Source organism: Doryrhamphus excisus, chromosome 10, assembly GCF_030265055.1.
Source record: "Doryrhamphus excisus isolate RoL2022-K1 chromosome 10, RoL_Dexc_1.0, whole genome shotgun sequence".
In the NCBI taxonomy this organism is placed as follows: Eukaryota; Metazoa; Chordata; class Actinopteri; order Syngnathiformes; family Syngnathidae; genus Doryrhamphus; species Doryrhamphus excisus.
Window position 1 is genome coordinate 6,340,008 of NC_080475.1, and position 25,147 is coordinate 6,365,154.

The 25,147-nt window shown below is 46.4% G+C and overlaps 1 protein-coding gene across 2 annotated transcripts in view; it reads left to right on the top strand.

The window, feature by feature from the left end:
* kcnn3 (potassium intermediate/small conductance calcium-activated channel, subfamily N, member 3) overlaps positions 1-25,147 on the top strand; it is a 69,855-nt gene that overhangs the window by 32,423 nt on the left and 12,285 nt on the right. For both annotated transcript variants that reach the window (XM_058084836.1, XM_058084838.1), the window contains 4 exons: positions 4,600-4,896; positions 6,700-6,821; positions 8,670-8,811; positions 17,029-17,139. In XM_058084836.1, coding sequence (XP_057940819.1) covers positions 4,600-4,896; positions 6,700-6,821; positions 8,670-8,811; positions 17,029-17,139 — 672 coding nt within the window. The remainder of the gene's footprint in view (positions 1-4,599; positions 4,897-6,699; positions 6,822-8,669; positions 8,812-17,028; positions 17,140-25,147) is intronic.

A 25,147-nucleotide genomic window follows, 5' to 3' on the forward strand; every position in this document is an offset into this window, starting at 1 on the left:
TCCGTCATTTTGGGCATTCTGGGGGGGGTCTTGGCCTAGCACTGGAATGAATAGGGGCGGGGGTCATTCCTGACCACATTCCGGTATGGATGGATTCCACTTTCCTTGATATCTTTCCTCCAATGTCCTGGTGGAATAGTTTTCCGTGCTTGTCGCTGTTCAATGGGACTGCAAAAAGTGTATATTTGTAGGACTTCAGGAGGTTTGCCACCAGCTGCTTATAATGATCTGCCTTCTGAAGTCCATTTCTGCTACATGTCCTATTCCGAGCCAACGCTGTATCAAAAACGTTTTCTTCTTTTATAGTGGAACCTCAGTTCGCGTCGCTAATTCCTTCCAGAAGGTCTGACTATAACCAAAACGGACTCTAACCGAATCAACTTTTAATGACACATTTTATTTTTAAAACAATTTCAAATGCATAGAAATCCATATAATGGATGAGTGAAAGGGAGGAAAGGAACGTTTCATGATTCCTGATGTGACTGTTCCCAAATCTTCCAGATACCACCTTCCTGTTTTGCCGTGAGTTATTTCCTGAATTCAATCGTGTTTCTAACAAGGAAAGTGGGTAGTGGATCGTGTGTCAAAAATATACATTTTCATGTGCGTATCCATCATTTTGGTCATTCTGGGGGGGTCTTGACCTAGCACTGGAATGAATAGAGTGGGGGGGGGGTCATCCCTGACCACATTCCGGTATGGATGGATTCCACTTTGCTTGATATCTTTTCTCCAATGTCCAATGGTGGAATCGTTTTCCGTGCTCGTCGCTGTTCAATGGGAATGTAAAAAGTGTATATTTGTAGGACTTGAGGAGGTTTGCCACCAGCTGCTTATAATGATCTGCCTTCTGAAGTCCATTTCTGCTATTCTATGTCCTATTCCAAGCCAATACTGTGTTTTGGAAATAGCTGTGTAATGTAGAGTAGTGATTCTCAACGCCGCGTTATTGGTAGACATTAGGCCCCTGGGCCTTGGGTTGGACACCTATGCTGATGACCATTAAATTGTCATATTTCTCCCCCACGGTGGGTTGCGTCCTCTCCCACAAATCATTGCGTATTTGTTGGAGTGGTGCCCCCTGCTGACAGAAATGTCGACATGTCCAAACTTCCCACTTCTCAACGCGTCGTTTTCCGCGATCCGGGCCCCCCCCCCGGAAAGGGGCACATGCAGGTAAACAATGAGAGCCACCTCCACGGCTTTTCCAGCATCCCCGTCCCCCTTTCTTCTTGCCTGCTCTCTAAACGTCGTTCTCTTGATTCGCTCTCTTCTGCCGTCTTCCTGCTGCTCTCTCGCTCTGGGGATCCTAATTAAGCTTGGCTGCTCTTTGATGTTGTCGCCGTGGCAACAGTCACCATGACGAGGCCGGGTCTGCACACACACACACACACACGCACACACACGTACAGTTTGCTCGTGGAAAGCAAGGACCAGCGTTTGACCCCTGGCTCACTTGATGGCTTCCTCCAAGGGCTCCAAACGCGCGCCCGTACGCGTGTTAGCGCCACGTGCACGCATGTTAGCGCCACGTGCACGCGTGTGTCGGAGTAGGAGAACACATGCATCCTGCTGAGCCCGCCATGGATTGATGACGGGATATACCGTGCGCATCCGCGGGTGGTCGTGGCGGGATTTGGCCCTCATCATCAGAGCCGAGCGCCGGCGTCTTCTCCCGACGTGCGCGTTCATTTGTTTTCCTAAAGAGATGTTTGTGTGGGCTCAAACCCCCCGGAGACGCGTCATGTGATGGAGAACGGCGGCTTGTTTCCCAAAGCGGCGCAGCCTCTTGGCTCATTTACAGCTTTTATTCCCGATACTGAGGTGTTCCTTTTTAGCCTTCTGCCGCTTTTGATGATTTAGGAAGCGTTTATTTACTCCACGGGGATATCCGGGCCCTGAATGTACCGTCGGTCGGCGTTGGCTTTTATTGGACTTCTAACGTGGCCTACTGTCTGGCACAGTCCAAAGACGTCTTCGTCTTTTACAGTGGAACCTCAGTTAGCGTCGCTAATTCCTTCCAGAAGGTCTGACTCTAACCAAAACGGACACTAACCGAATCAACTTTTCCCCACCAGAAATAATGACACATTTTATTTTTAAAACTATTTCAAATGCATAGAAATCCATATAATGGATTAGTGAAAGGGGGAAAGGAATGTTTCATGATTCCTTCCCAAATCTTCCAGATACCACCTTCCTGTTTTGCCATGAGTTATTCCGTGAATTCAATCGTGTTTCTAACAAGGAAAGTGGGGAGTGGATCGTGTGTCAAAAATAGACATTTTCATGTGCGTATCCATCATTTCGGGCATTCTGGGGGGGGGGTCTTGGCCTAGCACTGGAATAAATGGGGGGGGGGGGGTCATCCCTGACCACATTCCGGTATGAATGGATTCCACTTTCCTTGATATCTTTTCTCCAATGTCCAATGGTGGAATCGTTTTCCGTGCTCGTCGCTGTTCAATGGGAATGTAAAAATTGTATCTTTGTAAGGACATCAGGAGGTTTGCCACCAGCTGCTTATAATGATCTGCCTTCTGAAGTCCATTTCTGCTACAATACTGTATCAAAAACGTCTTCTTCTTTTACAGTGGAACCTCAGTTAGCATCGCAAATTTTTTCCAGAGGGTCCGACTCTAACCAAAACGGACTCTAACCGAATCAACTTTTCCCCACAAGAAATAATGACACATTTTATTTTTAAAACAATTTCAAATGCATAGAAATCCATATAATGGATGAGTGAAAGGGGGGAAAGGAACGTTTCATGATTCCTGATGTGACTGTTCCCAAATCTTCCAGATACCACCTTCCTGTTTTGCCGTGAGTTATTTTTTAAATTCAATCAAGTTTCTCACAAGGAAAGTGGGGAGTGGATCGTGTGTCAAAAATAGATATTTTCATGTGCATATCCATCATTTTGGGCATTCTGGGGGGGTCTTGACCTAGCACTGGAATGAATAGAGTGGGGGGGTCATCCCTGACCACATTCCGGTATGGATGGATTCCACTTTCCTTGATATCTTTTCTCCAATGTCCAATGGTGGAATCGTTTTCCGTGCTCGTCGCTGTTCAATGGGAATGCAAAAAGTGTATCTTTGTAAGGACTTCAGGAGGTTTGCCACCAGCTGCTTATAATGATCTGCCTTCTGAAGTCCATTTCTGCTACATGTCCTATTCCGAGCCAACACTGTATCAAAAACGTCTTCTTCTTTTACAGTGGAACCTCAGTTAGCGTCGCTAATTCCTTCCAGAAGGTCTGACTCTAACCAAAACGGACTCTAACCGAATCAACTTTTCCCCACAAGAAATAATGACACATTTTTGTTTAAAACAATTTCAAATGCATAGAAATCCATATAATGGATGAGTGAAAGGGGGAAAGGAATGTTTCATGATTCCTGATGTGACTGTTCCCAAATCTTCCAGACACCACCTTCCTGTTTTGCCGTGAGTTATTTCCTGAATTCAATCAAGTTTCTCACAAGGAAAGTGGGAAGTGGATCGTGTGTCAAAAATATACATTTTCATGTGCATATCCATCATTTTGGGCATTCTGGGGGGGTCTTGGTCTAGCACTGGAATGAATGGGGGGGGGGGGGGTCATCCCTGACCACATTCCGGTATGGATGGATTCCACTTTCCTTGATATCTTTTCTCCAATGTCCATGGTGGAATCGTTTTCCGTTCTCGTCGCTGTTCAATGGGAATGCAAAAAGTGTATATTTGTAGGACTTCAGGAGGTTTGCCACCAGCTGCTTATAATGATCTGCCTTCTGAAGTCCATTTCTGCTACAATACTGTATCAAAAACGCGTCTTCTTCTTTTACAGTGGAACCTCAGTTAGCGTCGCCAATTCCTTCCAGAAGGTCTGACTCTAACCAAAACGGACTCTAACCGAATCAACTTTTCCCCACAAGAAATAATGACACATTTTTGTTTAAAACAATTTCAAATGCATAGAAATATATATAATGGATGAGAGAAAGGGGTAAAGGAATGTTTCATGATTCCTGATCTTCCAGATACCACCTTCCTGTTTTGCCGTGAGTTATTTTTTTAATTCAATCGTGTTGAAAGTGGGGAGTGGCTCATGTGTCAAAAATATACATTTTCATGTGCGTATCCATCATTTTGGGGGTCTTGGCCTAGCACCGGAATGAATAGAGTCGAGTTCGGAATTTCCTGTGGTTCCATTCCATCATCCATCACTTCCCTCCGCCTCCCTCCGTCTCATCAGCGCTCCCCGTAATGAAACCTCTCCTTGTAGCTCTCATAACAACATCAAGATTAACACGGCAATTAGCAACACAAAACATCCAGGGAGGAGGACAACAATTAGCCTCCGCGCTCATGACGCCGGCTTTCAGGGAGTACTGAGATTAGGATCGCTCGCCGAACATCCGCCATGACTTTGAGACCCTTCGACACGAGAGAGGCGCTAATGAGGCCGCATCCAGTCTGAATAGACGATGATTAAGGAGCATCGCCCCCCCCCCCCCCCCCCCCTCAAAAGCGGTCCCATCCATCATGTGTACTCATAAGTGGACTCCTCGTCTCACTCGTCTCTTCTCACTCGTCTTCTCCCCGCAGCTGTTTGTCATCGACAACGGCGCCGACGACTGGCGCATCGCCATGACGATGGAGAGGGTCCTGCTCATCGCTCTGGAGCTCCTGGTGTCCGCCGTGCACCCGGTGCCCGGCGACTTCAAGTTCCAGTGGCGGGCGCGGCTGGCCTTCTCGTACGCGCCGTCGCAGGCCGAGGCGGACTTGGACATGGTGCTGAGCGTGCCCATGTTCCTGCGCCTCTACCTCATCGCCAGAGTCATGCTCCTGCACAGCAAGCTCTTCACCGACGCCTCATCCAGGAGTATAGGAGCACTCAATAAGGTCAGATGCTGATGGCTTCCTGCTGCCCAGAAAAACCATGAGGTCAAGAGCTCTCCGCTCCAAATGAGATCTTTGTTCTTGCTTCACATTTCCACTTAAGCCACTACGAATCCTTCGCGCCGCAAAATGAGATGAGACTTGAAATGGGAGCCGGAGTATTCCATACGGCTCAAATGGGCCGTGGAGAGGAAAGAGCGAGCCATGCGAGTCGCCCGGATGTAGCCTCGCGCTCGTTGACGGCTTTTTAACGATGTCATCGTGGTGCGTTTTGGAGGGAAGACACTTGGGAGATTTGACGACTTGTCATTCGGGACTCGGCCGAGGGGGGGAAAGGCGCCAATCAGATCCAATAAGACAAATCAGACAATTAGCCAGTCAGTCAGTCACTTCGAAAGGTCAGCGCTTTTGGAAGCAGCTGAGTTAAAAACAAGCAGTGATGTGGACTTTCTCATGTTATGCCCCTTGGGGGGGGGGGGGGCAAGAACTAGACCAGAATAACTTACTTTGCGTATAAAACGTCATATATTTATGATATCTTAACTGAAAAACATGTTCTTACCTGTATCGGTACGCTGTACATGAAGTACATGAAGTACATGAACCCTATCATACTCCAGGCCACATTCTGGTACTTTGGTGTAAAAGTCTGCCCACCCCCTGGTGAGCTATCGGACGTATAATCCTCCATTTTCGCGGCCAATTTCACCACAAAAAACACTGCTGGCTTTTCCTCTCTATGGAAGGACGGCAGTGACAAGCACCTTCCGGCTCAACCTCACACTCACAGGATGAGGTGACGTCACAGTGACGTCCTTATATGGGCGTGCCTGGGTCAATATAATAATTTAAAACAGACCGCTTTGGAAAAATTTGAGGAAAAACAGCAGGAATAGGTGCGGATTCCGGAAGATCTAGAAAGCGTTCTGTGTAGCTGCTCTATAGGAGTCCACAACTCGATACAAAGCGACGGAATTGAACCTCATGGATCTGGTTTTAAAAGGCGAGTCGGAGCAGCCTGTCGAGTTAAGTCCAAACATACTTCAACGAGACAGGAAGTGTTTGTCTGTCTCAATTTCAATTCCTTCATATTTTTGAACATAATAAATGCTTTGGGAATAATTCTATTGAAATGAGCTATAGGGGGAAGTACCCAAGTACCCGCTAACCAATGACTAACCAATGGCTAACCAATGGCTAACCAATGACTAACCAATGACTAACCAATGGCTAATGAATGACCAACCAATGGCCAACCAATGGCTAACCAATGACTAACCAATGACTAACCAATGGCTAACCAATGGCTAATGAATGACCAACCAATGGCCAACCAATGGCTAACCAATGGCTAACCAATGGCTAACCAATAACCAACCAATGACTAACCAACGACTAACCAATGGCTAACCAACGACTAACCAATGGCTAACCAACGATTAACCAATGACCAACCAATGACCAACCAATGACTAACCAATGGCTAGCCAATGGCCAACCAATGGCTAACCAATGGCTAACCAATGACTAACCAATGGCCAACCAATGACTAACCAATGGCTAACGAATGGCCAACCAATGACCAACCAATGGCTAACCAATGGCTAACCAATGGCTAACCAATAACCAACCAATGGCTAACCAATGGCTAACCAATGGCTAACCAATGACTAACCAATGACTAGCCAATGGCTAACCAATGACTAGCCAATGGCTAACCAATGACTAACCAATGGCTAACCAATGACTAACCAATAACCAACCAATGACTAGCCAATGGCTAACCAATGACAACATGTGTTGCAGGTGCATTTTAACACACGCTTTGTAATGAAAACCCTCATGACGATCTGCCCCGGGACGGTGCTGCTGGTCTTCAGCATCTCTCTGTGGATCATCGCCGCCTGGACCGTGCGAGTGTGTGAGAGGTCAGTGAACGCCAGTCAAGTGACTTTTTAATGACGTTCTCCGGGGAACAAGCGTGGCTAGAACCTGGGTACGGGCAGCAGACATGACGGAACGCTCTCATGGGCCTCGCTTTTTGGGACGCGGGTTTCCATGATTTCCATGATTTCATGACGGAAAAAAACAAATGTCGTTTAGACAAGATCTCAATAATCAGTCACCTTCCACTGCTCCTATAAAAATAGGCTTCGCTACACATCTTAAAATAAAAGCTAAAATAGAGTATGTGCCAGTCGGCTACAAATGTGGAAACCCTCTCACCCGAAGACAGCTGGGATAGGCTCCAGCACCCCCCCCCCCCCGGCGACCCTGGTGAGGGAAAAAGCGGTAGAAAATGAATGAATGAAAATCCATAAGTACCCTGCTGGTGGGAAGCCTTTGTTTGGGTTTGGGGGGGCATCCGACATCCCCTTCCTGCTTCTCCGAGCCAAACTCAGGGGGGGGGGGGGGGGGCACTAGCAAGGCCACATCATTCTCACGGAACAGAACCAGCAAACTCAAATTCAAGGCCGTATAGCGTACGTGTACGAATCATTTTTTTTTTTTTTTTGACATGACAACATTGTGTGATCTGCAGCAGCTTGGTTGCTATGGTAACAGTGTTGCGTGTGGAGCACACACATTGGAAGTCATGGAGCTGCAGCTTTGTGTTATACTCCCGGATGGAAAATGATAGATGGACGATGCTCTGCGTTAAAAATCCTATTTTATGAATTAAGAGAAACATAAAAATTGTTTTCTTTTTTAGTATTCCCGTCGGCATGATTCCATAATTGAAGAATTCAAGGACAAATATGCTATTACTTTTATCGTCGGAGAAGCGGATTCGGGCCCCAAAGTGAGCGTTGTGGAAGCCACTCCCGGATGGAGAATACAGGAAATAATTCTTATTATTTTTATTAACTATATACTTTTTCCTCACGAATTTCGCGGGGGGGTGCTGGAGCCCATCCCAGCTGTCTTCGGGCAAGAGGCGGGGCACATATCACAGGGCACATGTAAACTCCACATAGAGATGGCCGAGGGTGGAATTGAACTCAGGCCTACTAGCTGTGAGGTCTGCGCGCTAACCACTTGACCGCCGTGCAGCCCACATGTCTTATTTATGTCTTAAATGTCTGCTGTATGGAGTAATATCAGTGTCAAGGGGACTATAGGGGTGCTATAGTCTGGAGAGCTCTAATAATGTTAAAAACACAGAACAGATTTTTTTATGCTAACTATAAAATAACGACATTATTGTCAATAAATGTTGACAATAATATTGTGTCGTGTCAAAAAACATCCTGGACTGGACTGGTGGCCAGCCAATCACAGGGCACATATAGACAAACAACCATTCACACTCACATTCATACCTATGGACAATTTGGAGTGGCTAATTAACCTAGCATGTTTTTGGAATGTGGGAGGAAACCAGAGTACCCGGAGAAAACCGGGGAGAACATGCAAACTCCACACAGAGAGGGTGGAATTGAACCCTTGTCTCCTAGTTGTGAGGTCTGCGCGCTAACCACTAGACCACCGTGCCGCCCTATTATTTTTATTACGTATTCAAAAAATGCTCCTCCTTCCAAAGACAGTCAGGAACATCACAAGCAGGAAAACCGATGACGTTGCTTCAAGGATGTAGAGGGCCCCGGTGACTGGGTCCGCCTCGGGCTCCCGATTCTCCATCAACCGAACGAGGCGGCCCCCAGCGCCGCGGCTCCGGGCGGCCATTCTGATTCATTCCCAGACGATGCTTGAGAACCGAAGCGACGCATCACGAAGACGGCTCATCTAATCCTGTACGTCATAACGTCCTGCAGGTATCACGATGCTCAGGACGTGACCAGCAACTTCCTGGGAGCCATGTGGCTGATCTCCATCACTTTCCTGTCCATCGGCTACGGAGACATGGTCCCTCATACCTACTGTGGCAAAGGAGTGTGCTTGCTAACCGGAATCATGGTCAGTACATTCGCTGCCCGCGGCTCTCTCTCTCGCCCTCTCTCTCTCTCTCTCTCTTGTCCTCGCCGTCTTCAAAGGTCGACAGATTATATTGCGTGCGGTTTGTGTCACACGGGCACCCCGGTGCGGAATCGGACTGCCCCCGTGTCGGTTTTCTAGGTGCCACCAACAAGAGTCGTTCATTAATGTGCGTGCGTGCGCATGTCCTCGTTACATAATGAAGGTGCCGCCGATTCAGGGTGTCGCATCCTCCCACTCTCAGCTTGGCGGTCTCGCTCCTCTTCACTCCGCCGTTCCGTCTTTCATCACATGTTCCTCTCTGTCCATCCTCCTCCTCCAAATCTTCTCGTCTCCTGCCCATCACTTTGCTTCCATTCACCTCCAACCCGTCCTGCTGCTCTCCGTTCCTTTTTCTTCAACAAGTCCTTTCGAGTGCCAGAAATGGTGGCGGTCGACGGTTCCAACGAGGTCGCGCCGAGGAAATAGGATTGAAATGAAACATGGCTGCTCTCGGAGGACGTGTAGCACACGGCGACTAATGAGCGGCTGCGCGCCGCTAAAGCGACGCCGCGCAGTGGGGGCACGCCTCAATTGGGAACCGTGCATTTTTTTTTTAATGTGTTACATAATCGTATTAGCCTCCCGAACGACACGACGATTTGGCGTCAAAGTGAAGCGAGCGCCGTCTTTTCTCCCGGGTACAACAAAAGGATGCAAATTCCTAGCGGAGAAGCTTTTAAAGTGTTATTTTCTTACAAGTACATGTACTTTTAATGAGTGTACTGAATGGGAATAATTGAGCATGAGCAATTATTCACGTAGGAGCCTCGCCAGGCTCCCGGCAACAGTCGATTTGTCGAGGAAAGCGTGTCGACATCTTTTACAAAAGGATGTTAAACAAGCAAGTGAGGCAGCCCACGGTTACGACAGGCATCATGTCGGCGGGGAGCGAGCAGACAAAAAAAAACAGAAACACCATCTGTGACTGATGCACGATCGTGCCCGCTGTCTTAAAACAAAATTGTAAGGTGAACACCGTCTGTGGCTGATGCACGATCGTGCCCGCTGTCTTAAAACAAGATTGTAGGGTGAACACCGTCTGTGACCGATGCACGATCGTGCCCGCTGTCTTAAAACAGGATTGTAAGGTGAACACCGTCTGTGACCGATGCACGGTCGTGCCCGCTGTCTTAAAACAAAATTGTAACGTGAACACCGTCTGTGCCCGATGCACGGTCGTGCCCGCTGTCTTAAAACAAAATTGTAAGGTGAACACCGTCTGTGCCCGATGCACGATCGTGCCCGCTGTCTTAAAACAAGATTGTCAAGTGAACACCGTCTGTGACCGATGCACGATCGTGCCCGCTGTCTTAAAACAAGATTGTAAGGTGAACACCGTCTGTGACCGATGCACGATCGTGCCCACTGTCTTAAAACAAGATTGTAGGGTGAACACCGTCTGTGCCCGATGCACGATCGTGCCCGCTGTCTTAAAACAACATTGTAAGGTGAACACCGTGTGTGACCGATGCACGATCGTGCCCGCTGTCTTAAAACAAGATTGTCAGGTGAACACCGTCTATGACCGATGCACGATCGTGCCCGCTGTCTTAAAACAAAATTGTAACGTGAACACCGTCTGTGCCGATGCACGATCGTGCCCGCTGTCTTAAAACAAGATTGTAAGGTGAACGCCATCTGTGACCGATGCACGATCGTGCCCGCTGTCTTAAAACAAGATTGTAATTTGAACACCGTCTGTGACTGATGCACGATCGTGCCCGCTGTCTTAAAACAAGATTGTAAGGTGAACACCGTCTGTGACCGATGCACGATCGTGCCCGCTGTCTTAAAACAACATTGTAAGGTGAACACCGTGTGTGACCGATGCACGATCGTGCCCGCTGTCTTAAAACAAGATTGTAAGGTGAACACCGTCTGTGACCGATGCACGATCGTGCCCGCTGTCTTAAAACAAGATTGTAAGGTGAACGGCGTCTGTGACCGATGCACGATCGTGCCCGCTGTCTAAAAACAAAATTGTAAGGTAAACACTGTCTGTGCCCGATGCACGATCGTGCCCGCTGTCTTACAACAAGATTGTAAGGTGAACACCGTCTGTGACCGATGCACGATCGTGCCCGCTGTCTTAAAACAGGATTATAAGATGAACACCGTCTGTGACCGATGCAAGATCGTGCCCGCTGTCTTAAAACAAGATTGTAGGGTGAACACCGTCTGTGACCGATGCATGATCGTGCCCGCTGTCTTATAACAAGATTGTAAGGTGAACACTGTCTGTGACCGATGCACGATCGTGCCCGCTGTCTTAAAATAAGATTGTGAGGTGAACACCGTCTGTGACTGATGCACGATCGAGCCCGCTGTCTTAAAACAAGATCGTAAGGTGAACATCGTCTGTGATCGATGCACGATCGTGCCCGCTGTCTTAAAACAAGATTGTAAGGTGCACACTGCAACAAATTGAGAGGTGGGTAATATTTTAGCCATATTTTATGAATATTTTAGCCATACATACGATCGCTGTCAGTCGAAGTCGGTGAACCAGAGCGTGCGGAGCCTCATTACTGGACGCTTAGGCATCGTTTAACACCAGAATCCAACATTGGAACAACAACATTCCTCGGTCAGAAAAGGGGAAAAGCATAATAGATCCCCTTTAATAATCAATGTCAAATTGCTTTATTATTTATGTATCAGGCCCTCGTGTAAAAACGGCTTTGCTTTATTCATTTTTAATCAACGTAAAGCAATTTGTCCGTAAAATGTATTTTGAATCGAAGCATATTTGAATCGGGTTGGTAAATCCGATGTAATCGAGTCGCCACATGATAACGCGGTACGTCAAACACGTGGTCCCAAAACACGGACGCCGTTGATAATGACAACACTCATCAGCGTTTCCGAAGTGGTTTATTTTCACCGCTCATCAGCGGAGTGATGAGGGCGTGGCTACCAGAGACCAAGGTGAGGCTTGCGTCTACGAGGGAAAGCAAATAAAAGGTCGTGCGTTGGGTGACAGGTTGAGGGGGGGGGGGGGCGAAATAAAAAGCCTCCTTGGCGTTCTTGTAATGAGTTTATACAGTGAAGATTGCTGCAGTCATCACCATGGCAACGCTAGGATTCCGTCTGTGCCCCAAGGCTACCTGAGGGTGGTGCAGGTGTTTGCACGGGCAGCAGGATGATGAAGCGTTCTGCAAGTGCAGGCCGTTTCCACGCTACTGCGAACTTGGACAAAGTGCAGTACATTTCAAGTATTGTCGTGCTGATGCGTTCGCTGTAGTACTGCATGAGCTGCCCAACAGTTAGCTCGGCAGTAGTCGGTAGCGAGATGCTAGTGAGTTGATCCATTGGCCTTGTTTATGGCGACAGTCCTGTTTGGAGGCTGAAAGATGCATTCACTGACACGGATACTGTGGGAAAATGTGTTTACTAGAAATGACATAATAACGATGACGCTAGTCGAATACTTTGATTGGAGACACGTTTTACTCGACACCTTGGACAAAGTGCAAGGCATCAGACTGAAGTCCGAGTCAAGTCCCGTGTAACTGATGCCCAAGTCCAAGTCCAGTTTACGAGGCGTTAAGGATACTGTCCAGTCCAAAGTGAACAAACTGTGACCTGAGTCTGACTGATGTGTCGCCTTGAGTTGACGTCGACATGAGATTGGAGACTCGCGGGCGTCGTTTCGATGACGGATTGGTCCGTTTATGTCAACATGTGTTGAAGTGTTAACGTTAACGTCATTGTCGCTTTCGCTAAATCAGATTTGGGATGACGTGAAAACCAATAAAACGGACCGAGCAAAGTAAAGGCCAAAAGCTTTGGCATCGGACCAAAGATGGTTTCTTCTCGACTTTTTCCCTCGACAACCGCTTACGGCGACACAAGTCTGCCAATCCGAGGGTTGTCAACTTAAACGAGTTCTACTGTACGAGTCTGACCATAGCGTATCATAAAACATTAATAGCAGCAAAAATGGATGCTTTATGCTAAGAGTCCACTGGGCCGGCGCCAGTTGGTGCCAGTTGGCGCCAAAGATGATGTGATTGGCGCCAACCGGCACCGACTGGCGCCGGCCCAGTGGACTCCTAGCCGGCGCCAGTTGGTCCCAGTTGGCGCCAAAGATGATGTGATTGGCACCAACCGGTGCCAGACCAGTGGACTCCTAGCCGGCGCCAGTTGGCACCAAAGATGATGTGATTGGTGCCAACTGGGACCAACAGGCGCCGGCTAGGAGTCCACTGGGCCGGCGCCTGTTGGTCCCAGTTGGCGCCAAAGATGATGTGATTGGCACCAACCGGTGCCGGACCAGTGGACTCCTAGCCGGCGCCAGTTGGTCCCAGTTGGCACCAAAGATGATGTGATTGGCACCAACTGGTGCCGGACCAGTGGACTCCTAGCCGGCGCCAGTTGGTGCCTGTTGGCGCCAAAGATGATGTGATTGGCGCCAAGTGGCACAGACTGGCGCCGGCCCAGTGGACTCCTAGCCGACGCCAGTTGGTCCCAGTTGGCGCCAAAGATGATGTGATTGGCACCTACTGGTGCCGAACCAGTGGACTCCTAGCCGGTGCCAGTTGGCGCCAAAGATGATGTGATTGGCGCCAAACTGGTGCCGGACCAGTGGACTCCGAGCCGGCGCCATTTGGTGCCAGTTGGCGCCGAAGATGATGTCATTGGCTCCAACTGGCACCAACTGGCGCCAGCCCAGTGGACTCCTGGCATCATTGGCGCAACTTGGCTCGCGCCATTACATTCCAATGGATTCCAATAGGCGGATTGTTTGTGACATTTGGTTCCACTTGGTGTCCCCTTCGCGCCAATTGCTCGATGCCAGTGGCACGACGAAAATTTTAAACATTTTTGAAATTTTCTTGCCGCCAAACAAAATTTTTGCCGCCGTTACGGGCCACCAGGATCCAGTTGACATAGGTAGGTAGGTAGAAGGCGTTTGGTCCTGAATAGCAGCAGACAACCTAGCGATAGCAGAAGCTTATTAGAAGATCCGTGGGTTGAAAACAAACAAAAGGACGTTGAGGTGCGAACCCTGCGTCAACCCTGCCGTCCCGCCACCTCGCCGCCACGCTAAGAAAACACAAGTAATTCCCTAAACAAAACGAAAACAAGACAGCCGGTGACACCGGCACCGACACGACCGCTAAAGTAACAGAAGAAGAGAAAAAGCAGCCTGCTGCTCAGCGTGACGCCAGCAGTCAGCGCCACCGAGCAGCTGAGGGCCCTGCGGCGTGGCGACGTGGAACCCAGTCTGCCACAAACCAAGGCAGAGTGCCGAGAGTGGAAGGCGAGAACATTTAGACTGGATGCTCCACAGGAAGGGGCGGGGCCAATCAGCTGCTTCCTGACACAAGACCAAAACAACAAACAAAAACACTTAAATATTAATAAAAAACAAACAAAATAAGGTCGTAATTTGGGGAAAATATTGTAAAAAAAAATAGTAAATAAAACTAAAAGTGAGGCCTTGGTTGGTTGAGGGAAAATGTGTTTGACCTCAAGCAAGAAAAAATGGCGACAACCAACACAGCTCCGAGGGCATCCATGTTGTTTCCGATGTAAACACTGTTCATTTCCTTTCCTTTCCGTTCCTTTCCTTTCCGTTCCTTTCCTTTCCGTTCTTTTCCATTCCTTTCCTTTCTGTTCATTTCCTTTCCTTTCCGTTCTTTTCCATTCCTTTCCATTCCTTTCCTTTCTGTTCATTTCCTTTCCGTTCCGTTCCTTTCCTTTCCGTTCTTTTCCATTCCTTTCCTTTCTGTTCATTTCCTTTCCGTTCCTTTCCTTTCCTTTCCGTTCTTTTCCATTCCTTTCCATTCCTTTCCGTTACGTTCCTTTCCTTTCCGCTCATTTCCTTTCCTTTCCGCTCATTTCCTTTCCTTTCCGTTCATTTCCTTTCCGTTCTGTTCCTTTCCGTTCCTTTCCTTTCCGTTCATTTCCTTTCCGTTCTGTTCCTTTCCGTTAATTTCCGTTCCTTTCCGTTCATTTCCTTTCCATTCCGTTCCGTTCCATTCCTTTCCTTTCTGTTCATTTCCGTTCCGTTCTGTTCCATTCCTTTCCTTCCCATTCTTTTCCATTCCTTTCCATTCCTTTCCTTTCTGTTCATTTCCTTTCCGTTACGTTCCTTTCCATTCCATTCCTTTCCTTTCCTTTCCGCTCATTTCCTTTCCGTTCTGTTCCTTTCCGTTCCGTTCATTTCCTTTCCGTTCCGTTCATTTCCTTTCCGCTCATTTCCTTTCCGTTCTGTTCCTTTCCGTTCCTTTCCTTTCCGTTAATTTCCGTTCCGTTCCTTTCCGTTCATTTCCTTTCCATTCCTTTCCGTTCCGTTCTGTTCCATTCCTTTCCTTCCCATTCTTTTCCATTCCTTTCTGTTCATTTCCTTTCCGTTACGTTCCGTTCCTTTCCATTCCTTTCCTTTCCTTTCCTTTCCGTTCATTTCCTTTCCGTTCTGTTCCTTTCCGTTACGTTCCTTTCCTTTCCGCTCATTTCCTTTCCTTTCCATTCATTTTCTTTCCGTTCTGTTCCTTTCCGTTCCTTTCCTTTCCGTTCTGTTCCTTTCCATTCCTTTCCTTTCCGTTAATTTCCGTTCCGTTCCTTTCCGTTCATTTCCTTTCCATTCCTTTCCGTTCCGTTCCATTCCTTTCCTTTCTGTTCATTTCCTTTCCGTTCCGTTCTGTTCCATTCCTTTCCTTCCCATTCTTTTCCGTTCCGTTCCCTTCCGTTCCTTTCCGTTCCGTTCTGTTCCTTTCCTTTCCGTTCATTTCCTTTCCATTCTGTTCCTTTCCTTTCCGCTCATTTCCTTTCCGTTCTTTTCCATTCCTTTCCATTCCAAATAGTAAATAAAACTAAAAGTGAGGCCTTGGTTGGTTGAGGGAAAAAGTGTTTGACCTCAAGCAAGAAAAAATGGCGACAACCAACACAGCTCCGAGGGCATCCATGTTGTTTCTGATGTAAACACAGGTCATACTTTGTCCGAGGAAGTGGCGTTTGGAATCCTAGAACTCCGTTTTTTTGCGTCTGTACCCAAACACATTCCCGTATTTTTCTCCAAATGCACACTTTGGTCACATTTTTTTTTAGTTTTTTAGCTTTTTAGTGCCAGAAATCTGCGGGAAAAATAACTTTGTTTATGAGATAAGCCTTAGTCTTGTCTGGGATAGGCTCCAGCATATCCCTATCCAGAAGGAACCTACTACTTCTGTTTTTTACTTGTTGTTCCCACTTGAAGCTAAAACAACCGATATGAGTTATGGTGAGTAAATGTCACCCACTGGCCCAAATGGTATCTCCCACTTTCCTGAGAATCACCATAACGCAGCCAGGCAGGGAAAAAAAACACATGGCGGCTTGCGGCAGTCCGTCTAAGGAGATTTCTCAGGGAACCCCGTCGGAATCCGACAGACGTGGGCGTCGCCCCCTCACACACGCACCATGACGGCATCAAACAATCATCGCCATGCTGTTCGGGAGCATAGAGACGCCCGCTGTACTGTGCGATTCATCAAGGGCTCGTTCCGCCGAAGCGGCAACATGGATGTCATATTTTATTCATCGCTTCGGAATGAACACAAATAGAGTGGATGCACATGGACTTCCATACGTTTTCATTAGCACGTTATCTTCATTCAGGACTTCTCAGGAGTCATGTGACCTCATTAACATTGGCCGTGTCGTCCTCCCGGATTCATCCCCGCTTTCCCATTTGTATGCGCTCATCGCGCCGCGCTCCCTTTATCTTTCCCTCCCCTCGTTCCGCTCCCCTTCACGGCGTTCCCTGTTGGAAAACATCTCATCTGAAAGTTAACCAAGTCTGTCTTCGTCTGCGGCAGCGGGCCGTCGGAAGACTGGCATGGAGTAATTTGGATTGGCGGCATGTCATCGCGTGACATTATGGGGTGTCAATCCCTGACGCTTTTTGCAGCCGGACCGGCCGTGTTTGTCAGCCGCACGCTGGAACGATCTAGGAGCACGGATCTCACGCCAGATGGATGGGAAGTGAAAATAGACTTGGCTAGCTTCGGCGACACGAGGAACACAATTCTCCGTCCTAATCCTATCCCCCCCCCCCGTTACCGCTTCTTCCTCATGTTTCCTTTCACTCATTTTGTTGAATTTGCAAAGTGAAATTACCCAATTCCTCCTCCGTAGCCGCTGACTCAGTTTCCTCCTCCCCGCTTCCAGGGTGCCGGCTGCACCGCTCTGGTGGTTGCCGTGGTAGCCAGGAAGCTGGAGCTGACCAAGGCCGAGAAGCACGTACACAACTTCATGATGGACACGCAGCTCACCAAGAGGGTGCGTAAGACCTGGTGTGCTGTCACCGCGGGGGGGGGGCTGGGGGTTGCATGAGGGGGACTTTTATGTTCTGCACACACTTCTGTTTGGGTCACCATCAGATGTTCTGGAATGAATAATGATGCTAACCAAGGTTCCGCCGTATTGGGGTCTCAAATCTAGCATATTACAAGATGCACCTGAACGCATCATTTTACGTTTACGCAAGTAAAATGGCCACAGTGGAGTATGTTTAGACGTGTTTAGACGCGTTTAGACGTGTCACGGGGTTTGGATGGAGGGAAGCTCACGTATGAACACTCGATCCCTCGGGGTGTTTTGCACGATAACGTGATTGACAGCTCGTCCTTTTGGCCGCCACGGCAACATCCCAGTCAGCGTCCCTGTGACAGAGTGTTGTGTTATTTTAGAGAGTGGATGCAATAAAAGGTCATCTCCGGGAAACTTTCACTGGACCAACGTCTCCATTGCTTTCCATCACGGATCTTTTTCTATCCGCTGCCCCCCCCCCCTCCCCTTTTTTTCCATAAGTGTGACATTAGTATCCCTGACTGTAATTCTCTTTATGACTCTCCATTCAATCTGTCACCGCCTTTCCTTTCCCTTCCCTTCCCTTCCCGTCCCTTTCTTTCTTTTCTTTTTCCATTCCTTCCCATTCCATTCATTTCCTTTCCGTTCCTTTCTGTTCCGTTCCTTTCCGTTCCGTTCCTTTCCTTTCCTTTCCTTTCCTTTCCGTTCCTTTCCGTTCCTTTCTGTTCCTTTCCGTTCCTTTCCTTTCCTTTCCGTTCTTTTCCATTCCTTTCCTTTCCGTTCATTTCCTTTCCGTTCCGTTCCGTTCCTTTCCATTCATTTCCTTTCCTTTCCATTCCTTTCCGTTCCATTCCATTCCTTTCCTTTCTGTTCATTTCCTTTCCGTTACGTTCCGTTACGTTCTGTTCCTTTCCTTTCCGTTCCTTTCCGTTAATTTCCTTTCCATTCCTTTCCTTTCTGTTCATTTCTTTTCCGTTCCGTTCCGCTCCTTTCCTTTCCATTCCTTTCCATTCCTTTCCTTTCTGTTCATTTCCTTTCCGTTACGTTCCGTTCCTTTCCATTCCATTCCTTTCCTTTCCTTTCCTTTCGGTTCATTTCCTTTCCGTTCTGTTCCTTTCCGTTCTGTTCATTTCCTTTCCGTTACGTTCCTTTCCTTTCCGTTCATTTCCTTTCCGTTCATTTCCATTCCTTTCCGTTCCGTTCCATTCCTTTCCTTTCTGTTCATTTCCTTTCTGTTCCGTTCTGTTCCATTCCTTCCTTTTCCATTCTTTTCCGTTCCTTTCCTTTCCATTCTTTTCCTTTCCGTTCCTTTCCATTCCTTTCCGTTCCGTTCCTTTCCATTCTGTCCCTTTCAGTTCCTTTCCTTTCCGTTAATTTCCGTTCCGTTCATTTCCTTTCCGTTCCTTTCCTTTCCTTTCCTTTCCTTTCATTTCATTTCTTTTCCGTTCCGTTCCTTTCCGTTCCTTTCCCTTCCCTTCCCTTCCCTTCCCTTCCCTTCCCTTCCCTTCCTCATCTCTGCCACTTCTTTCCGTCCCCCTGCCCCCTCTCACTTCCTCTTCTGGCCCTTTTCAATTTTTCATACAATTGAAAGACCCAGGTTTTAAAAATAGGCGGCGTATCAAATATGTAGCGTACATTATGGCTATAGTGGGCTACGTGACAGACGGAGCGAGGAGGGATGATCAATGACTTCACAGACTCAAGCCAGGAAGAGAGAGACTCTCACCGGGGGGTCCTGAGGGGTCCTGAGGGGTCCTGAGGGGTCCTGTGGGGTCCTGTGGGGTCCTGTGGCCATCCGTTTTCCATGCCGCGTGTTTTATCATCAACTAACTTGTCTTTTTCTTGGCTTGCTTACATGAATGAGCTCCCAGCATCATCATCATTCCGTGTTGCGGATTTACGGCTAAATAAACCAAAGAGCAGCCTTAGAGCCATTTGGAGGGCGTACGGCACAGCCTGTTTTTTTTTTTTTTTTAATTCTCATTATTGTCGTTTCAAATGAGCTGAACCTCTTCCACATCCTCCCCCTGCTAATCCATCCCTGCAGGTTTGGTGCTCATTTATGTTAGCCGGAATACTCAAATTCATTCTTTTGCCAAGCAGGAATGTTACATCATTTCAGGAAACACTATTAGCATGCTAATGTTCTCATATTAGCATTGTTAGCATGCTGATATTTGCATAGTAACATTTTTAGTATTTGTTTTCACTTAGCACCATCGTGCTAGGTGTTGCTAATTAGCATAATTATGGTTAGCATGCTAATGTTAGCATGCTAATGTTAGCATGCTAATGTTAGTATGCTAATGTAATTCTACAAAAAATTTTGCATTTTCAGAGGTTGCCATTTATACAAACACTTGATGTCAGCATGCTAACATTAGCATGTTAGCATTATTTAAGTCATTCAAACAGTTCCATGGTATGTTTTAATACTCAAGGAATCTAAATATGAAAATATGTATGAAAATGAATATTCAAGAGTCAAACTGCATGTCGAGTACTATAAATGTGTACACGTTGGCGGCTTCTTGTGCACCCCCAGGGGGGCCCGCAACACCCAACAAAAAGTACCTATTTTTAGTTTTGGCTTCGACGACTGATTATGCCAAGGGTGTCCAACATGCGGGCTGCGTTTTTTGTTTTTTTGGCCCATGGCACATTGTAGAAAGAAAATTAACCCAAAAATTAACCAAAAAAAATCAGCAAAATGAGAAAAATAGAGCAAAAATGTAAAGATGTTGATACTAGTAACTAGTAAAATCCATCCAAATATCAAAGTGGGCGTGGTGGAGACGGTTTGGACACCCCTAGCTTATGCTGAGTCAGCCACTCCGAAGTGCTCGGACTTAAACGGGTCCCGCCGTAATCTCAGTTTGCCACCGCGGAGCCGTATTCCCGTGTTGGACGTTGCATGGTGACATTTCTTCTTCAGAGGGTCTCGGGCTTATGCGGCGGTAATTGTCTGCTGGCCTCCATTACAAAGCGGCTAATGATGGCCGCCGTTGTATGCACATTGATTTACATGTGCCGGGGCGGGGCCTTTCGCCGTCATCCCGGCTCAACGGGAGAACACAATCACTCAAGGCTTTAATGATGAATAATGCAACGATAGACTCCCCCGGCATCCTGTCCATCCTGCTACACACACACACACACACAGTGTACATACATGCAGTAATACACAGAATAACACACACATGCTGTCAGTGAAATGGTGTCCTCTTTTAATGAATTAACGAGAATAGATTGCCAATTAGTGCGGCCCGTGGCTATCGGAGCATGCTGCTGATACGCTCTGTGTTTGCCGTCAATACGGGACCATTTTCAGGAGGTCTAAGGTCTGAGGCAGATAAGGAGGCCGGGTTTTACAGTTCTAAAGTCTCCGTCGGGGATCGCAGTGTCGTAAGATTTAAGTATCCTTTAGTGGCGAGTCTCGGTTAGTAGAAATACACACATACGTACACAACCCGGTTCCTTATGCATTATTGAGATCCTAGTGGAGGGTGGGGGGGGGGGGGGGGCTACCCGCAAGCAAGAACACGGAGATTCCCGGAGTTCCTCCGTTTTATACACACGCATGGAAATACGCTGGAGGGAGACGCCATGGCGTCATCCAACACCGCCCCGTTTGTTAAAAATAGAAAATAGACTTAGGCGGTCTTGGTCTCCTTGTTGGGGTCCGATACAGGGTCCCGTAGATGGTGATCACCGGACCGGTCACATGACTTCATTATCTCGGCTGGAAAGACTTCCAATCAATAATAACAATCAATAAAACAGCCTCATTTTTCCGTGCATTGCAAGTTTTCCACACTTGACTTTTATGGCAACACAAAAAAAATCTCCAAAAAGTCAAAGAAAAAGTTGTTAGTTGTACTCAAACGAGATTGGAGCCTCAAACGTTTGTGTGGCTTTAGAGCTGGGGTGTCCAAAGTGTGGCTCGGGGGGCCTTTTGCGACCCGCATCATTTCCGCTTGGCTTCCTGCTTGCTGTGGCGCGCTTATTAAATGGGAAAGATGCTCTTGTAAAATACGTTTCTGTCACCTTGTGGACATTTTTTAGAGCTTAAAACGGCACCAAACATGATCTCTTCCAGTGTGCAGTTGCGTCATCACCTCTCGCACAAAACAAAGAAATGTATAGCTACATCATTGCTAGCGAATTCCTTCAAAAGCAGTCATCAATGGAACCTTCCTGTTTGGAAAAGAAAACAAACTTGCAGTGTTACTCGGAAACGTGAACATCCAGCAGCAACACATCACTAATGTGATGACAAATATACTGAAGCAATTCGACAATCTACTTGGAGTTTGTTTACGCTGCTTTAGTTGAGAGCTGTCACCTCGAGGACGTCACTGCCGGAAATGACAGCGACAGCTAGCTTGTCGTGAGTGGCGCCGTGAACTATAGAAGTAATTTTTGCTAATTTATTGTTTAGTGTTACTCGGAAATATGAACATCCAGCAGCAACACGTTCTGGCATGACTACTAATTTGATGACAAATTTACTGAAGCAAGTCGACGATCTACTTGGAGGAGCGTTTGTTTACGCTGCTTTAGCTGAGAGCTGTCATCTCGATGACGTCACTGACAGAAATGTTAGCGACAGCGACAGCTAGCTTGTCTTGAGTGGCGCCATGAACTATAAAAGTAATTTTTGCAAATTTATTCAGTGTTACAGTGTTACTCGGAAATATGAACATCCAGCAGCAACACGTTCTGGCATGACTACTAATTTGATGACAAATTTACTGAAGCAAGTCGACGATCTACTTGGAGGAGCGTTTGTTTACGCTGCTTTAGCTGAGAGCTGTCATCTCGATGACGTCACTGACGGAAATGTTAGCGACAGCGACAGCTAGCTTGTCTTGAGTGGCGCCATGAACTATAAAAATAATTTTTTCAAATTTATTGTTCAGTGTTACTCGGAAATATGAACATCCAGCAGCAACACGTTCTGGCATGACTACTAATTTGATGACAAATATACTGAAACAAGTCGACGATCTACTTGGAGGACTGTTTATTTACGCTGCTTTAACTGTGAGCTGTCATCTCGATGACGTCACTGACGGAAACGTTAGCGACAGCTAGCTTGTCATGAGTGGCATCATGAACTATAAAAGTAATTTTTGCAAATTTATTCAGTGTTACAGTGTTACTCGGAAATATGAACATCCAGCAGCAACACGTTCTGGCATGACTACTAATTTGATGACAAATTTACTGAAACAAGTCAACGATCTACTTGGAGGGGCGTTTGTTTACGCTGCTTTAGCTGAGAGCTGTCATCTCGATGACGTCACTGCCGGAAATGTTAGCGACAGCTAGCTTGTCATGAGTGGCGCCATGAACTATAGAAGTAAATTTTGCTAATTTATTGTTCAGTGTTACTCGGAAATATGAACATCCAGCAGCAACACGTTCTGGCATGACTACTAATTTGATGACAAATTTACTGAAGCAAGTCGACGATCTACTTGGAGGAGCGTTTGTTTACGCTGCTTTAGCTGAGAGCTGTCATCTCGATGACGTCACTGCCGGAAATGACAGCGACAGCTAGCTTGTCATGAGTGGCGCCATGAACTATAGAAGTAAATTTTGCTAATTTATTGTTTAGTGTTACTCAGAAATATGAACATCCAGCAGCAACACGTTCTGGCATGACTACTAATGTGATGACTGAAGCAATTCGACAATCTACTTGGAGTTTGTTTACGCTGCTTTAGCTGAGAGCCGTCATCTCGATGACGTCACTGCCGGAAATGACAGCGACAGCTAGCTTGTCATGAGTGGCGCCATGAACTATAAAAGTAATTTTTGCAAATTTATTCAGTGTTACAGTGTTACTCGGAAATATGAACATCCAGCAGCAACACGTTCACGTCCATTAGGATGCAGAGTTGTATCGGTGCAGCTTCGGCACAGCTAGCTTATCAGCGAGGATGACGCTCAGTGCACAGGGTTAATTTCAGCTCAGCCGAGTGTTCATCTTCCTTTAATGGGATTGAAGATCTTAATTGATAACAGTTAGCATAACCCCTGAGTGGATGCTGCCAGCTTTTAATCGCTCTTGTGTGATGTTCGGCCCGGTCTCCACGCAGTGTATGAAAGCTTTGTCTAAATGGCTCCCGGCGCCTCGTTCGAGGCTTCGCCGCCAGTCCTCCCTGAACACTTTCATGGTCCTCCTGGCAGTGGAGGACTCAGGGCGCCTTTCATCCAGGCTTGCTAAATTAGCGCCGCGTCTCCTCCACAATGTCAATTAAAACCACCGTGATCATTCAAGCAAGACGCTACTGTCCGTGTAAAAAAAAAAAAAAAAAAAAAAACGGCACCGCTTTCTCGAGTCGTTATGCTTTTTCATGTCAATCTCGTTTGGCAACGTTTGCTCCCGCCAATCAGCAGCGTCGGCTAATTCATCGGCTTTGGAAGGGAGGGTTAGCGCCAAGCGACGACATGCTGCAACGTCTTTCGCTGCTGGCGCCGTTAGTCAAACGGGAACAGTCTAATCCGGGGTGGGCAAACTACGGCCCGGGGGCCACATCCGGCCCGCCGAGTGTTTGAATACGGCCCGGACCAATCTTTCCAAAGTATTTCATTTAAACTCAACATACAACCTGGCATCATGGCCTGAGCCAACCTTTTGATGGTTTTATCAATTTCGTTTTTTGACATGGTCTGTTGTTTACAAAGTGCTCCTGAAAAAGGGACACAAGCACATAATAATAATAATAATAATAATAAATATTATTAGATTATTATAATTATTATTAGAACTATTATGATTATTATAATTATTATATTAATGCTAATTATTCTATTCATTATATATAATATTATTGTTATATTTGCATATTTTACATAATAATAATATAATAATTATTATTTAAATTTTATTGTAATTATTATAATATTTTATTCTTTTTAAAATATTTAAATATAAATATAAAATAATAAATAGTAATAGCAGATTGCATGACAATTTTACAGATACAATAATACCAGGTGGACTGTTACGTGTAAAATATATAGTCTGCCCCACTGAAATATGTCAATATATACAGTACTTCTTTTTTTAGAAGTACTTTTAGTCTCCATGCAAAATGAGAGCCAAAGTTTATGTTGACGTGTTCTAGTATTCTTAAAGGAATACTGTACTTCCTGGGAAATTTTGCCCATCATCCACAACGCTGCGTAATAATAATAATAATAATAATAATAATAATAATAATAATACATTTTATTTGTAAAGCGCTTTTCAAAATACTCAAAGACACTTTACAGAAAAATGGAGTTGAATAAAAACAAGTAAACAGAGTAAAAGATATGCTAAAATACAACTTTTATTCGTTTATAAAGAGTTAAAACATGAGTAAAAGCGGGACGAGGTACCCCGCCTCTCGCCCCAAGACAGCTGGGATAGGCTCCAGCGTGCCCCCGCGACCCCATGGATGGATGGATCCACAATGCTTAGGTAAAACTGCAAAACACACGTTTTACTTTGTTTTAAATATTGAAAAACTGCTAGCATGAGGCTGCCACAAATTCAATGTGATGGAATTCCGTTGTAGCGCCATCTATTATTACAGTAAACCTCGGATATATCGGATTCAATTGTTCCCACTGGTTTTGTCCGATATAAGCGAAATCTGTTATATGCGTATACTGGAAAATGTCCGTTTTACGCATATATGGGATTTATATCCGGTATATGCGTAAATGGGATTTTATCCGTTATAAAAAGGCACTTCCTTGACTATGTTTCCAATGTACCTGGACGCGCAGGCAACGCTGCAAACGCTGCAAATGACGTCGTATGGCGGCCTGTCACGATTCGGCGAATCGGAGCGCGGCCATCCGATATATGCGAGGGAAATTTCATGGAAATGCATTGGAACGGGACTGGAGATTTTGTCCGAAATAGGCGAAATCCGTTATAAAAAATAACGATATATGCAATGAATTTTTATTGGAA